General features: G+C 50.9%; 1 protein-coding gene across 2 annotated transcripts in view; it reads left to right on the top strand.

Annotated features, from left to right (window-relative positions):
- The first annotated feature begins 3,659 nt into the window (after window positions 1-3,659).
- Window positions 3,660-5,715, top strand: part of SEC16B (SEC16 homolog B, endoplasmic reticulum export factor) — a 21,867-nt gene continuing 19,811 nt past the window's right edge. For both annotated transcript variants that reach the window (XM_057374929.1, XM_057374928.1), the window contains exons 1-2: window positions 3,660-3,712; window positions 4,925-5,258. In XM_057374929.1, coding sequence (XP_057230912.1) covers window positions 5,005-5,258 — 254 coding nt within the window. In that variant the 5' untranslated portion in view covers window positions 3,660-3,712; window positions 4,925-5,004. The remainder of the gene's footprint in view (window positions 3,713-4,924; window positions 5,259-5,715) is intronic.

The raw sequence follows: 5,715 nt of genomic DNA, 5'->3' as shown, positions 1-5,715 counted from the left end.
GGGGTGATGTGGGATAGGTGTAAGATTTTCCCTCTGCTCGCTTTTCTGCCTTTGCCTGATAAATATTTCCGGGTCCCTTGGTTTTTATATGTTAATTTTCAGCTTAAAGGTTGTAAGGCATCGCAATGTGGCCCGGGAAGGGGTGGTGTGACAGTCTCCAGGCTGCTTGTGCTCGTTTTATCCGCAAATGGCTGCATTTGCAATGTGTAATGATCTCTGTAAGGCAGTTAGGAGCGAGATAAACATCAATTTTATGGCTGGGAAAACATAAGGGGTGTTGCACAAGAAAACGAGAGGACCTGAATACTGAAAACTCTCCCAGCTCCTCTGTGCTGCTGGGTTTAGCTCTGCTCTGCTCTCTCCTGTGCATCCCAACCCCTTCCCGAGGTGGGTCCTGGCAGGGGAAATGTGCAGAGCTGGCCATGRTGGGATGCAGGAGCTGCACAGCCTCTCCTTTAGGGGCTGGGGGATGCAGGTACCAGGACTTTGTATTCACAGCCAAGAGCTGAGAGGGTTGGCTGAAGTGGGAATGAAGTAAGGCAAGGATTAGGAAGTTTTGTGGGATTTGCTTTTGTAACAGGAGCCCATGCAGAAGGCCRAGGTCACGGTTCTGCTGCATCCAGACTGGGAATGTGCTTTGATTTTCACAAATAACAGCTTTTTGCAGCTCTGTTTCTTCACCAGATATGACACAGGGTATAAAATGCTTTTTTCTAATATGCTGAATGCCTCTGGAATGCAATTAATATTCTTGCCTAAGTCTCCAAAAATTAATAGGCATGTCTGTGTGTGCAGGGGGGTGGTGGGCAGGAACAGCTGAGTCCATCCAAGCTGGGAACAACCTCACATGGGGCAGGAAGGTGCAAAACCATCAGTGGGAGCTGGAAATGGCAGAGTGGCTGCAGGAGGACAGGGAGTGATGCTGTGAGGGCACATCCCCAGGATGGTGCTGATGGAGGGGGAGCATCTCCCATCTCAGCTGCTTCAGGAGCTGCCACCTCCCTCCCTCCAGGGTGTTCCAGCCTGGGAAGCTCCAAATCCATCCCCAGCTGGAGCAGGGCTCTCCCAGCTCCTTCCCTTTGAGCCTGGGAGGGGTGACCAAGCTAATCATTAATTAGCTGCCATTGATTGGAGAGGAGGGCTCTCCCCACGTGGTGCTGTGCTCAGCCTGTCTGGGAACCTGAGTCCTGGGTGGTTTTTGTTTTCTTGCTCTGCCTGGCGTGACTGTCAAATGTCTCAAGAGCTGGCAGCACATTCAGGGCTGGTGTTTCTGCTGTGTAGAATATTAAAATAAGTTTTCACATTTTGTGTAGCTCATTTGCTACTTGAATTTCTGCCCTGTGTGATATTCAAGACATCTCCACCACAAAATAGTGTTTATATATATTTTTTTCACATTTATAGGGCGCTGGAGCTCAGTGATTAACAAAGCTTCTTATCAGTTCTGCTGTAAAAAAAAATAAACCTCGTCTCAGAACCAAGCAGAAGCAACATAAATCACCTCAAAATAGCTTCAGGTGCTGAAGCCATCTGGATTTCTGCTCYTAGGTTGCAAAGGTTTCAGATGAGGTTGGGTTTGCTGTGGGGGACTGGCCTGAGAGCCTGGGGCTGCCTGTGATCAGACCCCAAGGAGCTGCACAAACACATCGAGGCCATGAAGAAAAATGTTTTCCACATAATCTTGTTACTGTAACAACAGCAGTGAAATCTTTTAAAGCAGAAAAATGTGATGTTTTAACACGATAGCGGTGTCCCTTCAGCTCTGTGACAAATGCTATCTGTAGCATGTGCTGCCTGCATTGCAATAGCCCTGCAAGCTCGATGGCAATCCTAGGGCACAGGAAGAAAAGATGACTCCTTTAAAATAGTAATTTCTTGGCTAGATGTGATGATGTTGAAAGTTTATCTTTCCTTCCCCTCTTTCTAGCCCATCTGAGCCTTTTATCTCTGTTTTTTCTCCTGTCACTTTTCATTCCCCAGCTCCTTTCCTTGGCTCTTTCTTTTCCCAATGCACTTTCCTGATTTTGCCAAAAAGTTGGTGTTCTCTGTCCATTTTAAACCACTTCTGCTCAAAGCTTTACATTGCTGGTGGAGTTTCTTACCTCTTCTTCCCCAGCAAAAACCAGAACAGAGTTTCCAGCCATCTCAAACACAAGCAACACAAATTGCTTTTATGCAAGACAAGCTCCCAAATCTTCCTCATAATCCAAACCCCATTCACCTCTTGGCTAGAAATCCAAAATTATTACCCAGAAACCAAGTGGAATTATGTTATTTATATTTATGAAATAAATTTATGTATTTTAAAAGTGTGATTCTCAAGGTGTCTAGGGATCCTTTCTCGCTTCCCCTGAGACCTCATCTGTCCATAACAGACCTTTTACTTCAAAACCTCCCAAAGTTTTGAAGGGCAGCTGTGAAATGAAGATTCATTAATTTCATTCTGCTGCAGCAGCTCAGCAGCACGAAGACAGTGCTGCCCTGGTTTGTGTTTCTCCCAGTCGGATTTCTCTATGGCTGAGTGCTAAGGATATTTTTTTACTTGAAATCTTGAATTCTGCAGAGACCGAGTGCTTATTTCTTACAATCACCAGGGAAAATTTCTTACTCTCCCAGCAGGGTGGAAATTTCAAGGTCTGAAGCTGTAATATTTGTAGTCTTTCAACATCATTAAAGGAGGGGGTTTCCGACAGTGCCACCATGATACAAAGCAAACCCTCCTGCCTGTGAATCCCAAATCAGTACTGTGGTGTCACGGTGGAGGGAATGTGGAGCTCTGGGAGAGGGGGAGAAGGTGACACATCACTAAACTGCTGGGTGGCAGACAATGGAACTTATAGCTGGCTTTTAATGTGGTTTTCTGCCATAGCATTTGCCTTGATTTGGTCCTTTTCTCAGTTTTTAAGGTGCCTGGCGGAGTTCAGGATAGGGTCTCCAGGTGGGAATCCCATGTCACTTAGAGAGCAGGGCCATTATTGTGCTGCAGTGACTGAGATGAGGCAGTGCTGGGGTGGAGCCCAGCTCCATCCTGTCCATGTCTGCCCTGGGCACTGCATGGTGGGATGGGTGTTATTTGCTTGACCTGTGGCTGGGTCTGCATTAAAAGCAGGTTTTATTCATTATTATTATTGAGGAAGTGTGAGGAGGTATAGAGGAAGACAATTCATAGCATCCAAGAGTGGTTGGGGTTGGAAAGGACCTTAAATATCATCTTGTTCCACACCTGCTCCATGGGCAGGGCACCTTCCCTAGACCAGGGTGCTCCAAGCCCTGTCCAGCCTGGCCCTGAGCACTTCCTGGGAGGAGGCAGCCACAGCTTCTCTGTGCTAGGGCCTCCCCACCCTCACAGGGAAAAATTCCCTCCTAACAGCTAATCTAAATCTCTGCTCTCACAGCTTAAAGCTGTTCACCTTTGTCCTATCGCTATCTGCTCCCACTTGCTTCACGGCGTTAAAAAACTCACCGGGAGAAATATCTGGCTTTTTCTGAGCTCAGAGGGCTTCCTGCTCCTTGTTTTGGGTGGGAGGAGACCCAAGTGATGGGAAAGGTGGCCCTGAGGATGCCAACAGCAGCGTGAATCCCCCGGGAGCCCAGCAAGGGCTCTGTGCAGGGCAGAGGAGCAGAGGTGCCCTTTGCCCACTGGCCCAGGTGGAAGTGGACTTTGGAAGTGGCACCAGGGAGCAGAGGAAGGGCCCCGGCGGCCTCTGAGCAGGTGTGTGCGGCTGCTGCGGGGGGAGGATGATGGAGGGAGCCCCTGGGCAAAAAATGGGGGGGTCTTGGTGGGACTGAAATGATGGGTGCCTGGATGTTCGTGCCTGGGGGCTGTTTGGGGCAAGGGTTTGCCTGGGTGGGGAAAGGGCACAAACCTCTGTCAAACCTGTCTTCCGGTGCTGAAATTGCCCCCAATGGCATTAAACTCTGAGTGGGAGGAGTGAGGAGGGGGTCAGACAGCACCTGGCCATCTCCCTGCACTGGGGAGGCTGGCATTGGGGGGCATTTTGGGTCCTGATGATCCAAGAGGAGCCGTGGGCGCTTGGAGGTGACATCCCCCTGGCAGCTGGGCTTGAACCTGCCCTGGACCCTCAGGATTTCCTCTCCTGCATGGGACTGTTAGAATTAAACCTGGTGTCTGCCTGGGATTTCTGCTGGAGCTGAAAGGCAGGAGGAAATCCCTGTTTTCACCCATCCCACAGCTCACAAGAACAAACCCCCATTTCCCCCTATTTGCTAATTTCTTTGAGCAAAAATTCCTTGTCCTGCTCATAGCTTTGCCAGCATCCTTTCCCCTACTGCCTATAAAATGGGGTTTCACTGCTGTGTCACAGAGGTGAGGGGGATTTCTCACCCTCTCAGAATCTGAGGGGGCTGTGAGTGGTGGTGCTTTGCCCCTGGGAGTGCAGGAGGATCCAACTTGGGTCTAATGGGGCTTTATGAGGGAGAGAGAGACAAATTTTACAGCAGGACCTGGAACAATAGGACAAGGGGTGGTGGATTTAAACAGAAAGAGGAGAGATTTAGATTAGCTATCAGAAAGAAATTATTTCCTGTGAGGGTGGTGAGACCCTGGAACAGGGTGCCAAGAGAAATTCCTCGTCTCTGGAAGTGTTCAGCACCAGGCTGGATGGGGCTTGGAGCAACCTGGTTTAGTGGAAAATGTCCACTTTAAGGTCCCTTCCAACCCAAACCACTCCGAGATTCTTGTTCAGGGAAGAGCTCGAAGTTTGTTGCTTTCAAGGTAGACCACTTCATCCCGGTGTTTTAAGGGGACCTTCAAGTTAAGAAAGATGTGGAGATGGCTTTTCCGTGTGTGGGAGCATTTTGGAAAGAATCCAGCACATTCCCAGAAAGCAGAGAGTAGCTGGCAACAAGCTTCACAGGGGGCTTTGAGGGGGTTGAAAAGCTGCTGATGACTTCTCATTTGCAGGTCACTAAGCTCTTCGGGGCTTAAGCTCCCCAAAGGAGGGGAGAGCATCCTGCAGAGAGGATTCTGCTGGCACACCTGCGATGGAGCCCTGGGTCCCTGTCCAGCCAGCCCAGCCCCGGGAAAGGCCGGCATCCCGCTCATCGTGGGCAGAGGGGCACCACAGTGCCCCGGCCCCGCTCCGGCGGCAGCTCCTGCGCCCGGGGCACGCTCCTCGCCCCGGCTCCTGGGATGGAAGCCACCTCCCTGGCCACCCCCAGGACCAGGGCCACCCTCCCCGGACAGAGCCCCGCCGGCCGGCTTCCCGTGCAGAGCCCTACGACAGCGGCTACCCCAGGTGAGCACTGCCCCTCTGCCTGGAAACATCCTCACCATGAAACCTCCTCACCTGAGAGCTGCCAAATCACTGCTACAGCTCCTGCTCACCGTGAGAGCTGCCCAAATCACTGCTACAGCTCCTGCCCACCGTGAGAGCTGCCAAATCACTGCCCAAATCACTGCTACAGCTCCTGCCCACCATCAGAGCTGCCCAAATCACTGCTACATCTCCTCCTCACCTGAGAGCTGCCAAATCACTGCTACAGCTCCTGCCCAAATCACTGCTACAGCTCCTGCCCAAATCACTGCTACAGCTCCTGCCCAAATCACTGCTACAGCTCCTGCTCACCGTGAGAGCTGCCCAAATCACTGCTACAGCTCCTGCCCAAATCACTGCTACAGCTCCTGCCCACCATCAGAGCTGCCCAAATCACTGCTACAGCTCCTGCCCACCGTGAGAGCTGCCCAAATCACTG

Source organism: Malurus melanocephalus, unplaced genomic scaffold (genome assembly GCF_030028575.1).
Source record: "Malurus melanocephalus ecotype Western Australia unplaced genomic scaffold, MMel_1.1 scaffold_236, whole genome shotgun sequence".
Lineage (NCBI taxonomy): Eukaryota > Metazoa > Chordata > Aves > Passeriformes > Maluridae > Malurus > Malurus melanocephalus.
Note: the sequence above shows the minus strand (reverse complement) of the source record. Positions and strands in the feature narration are given on the sequence as shown.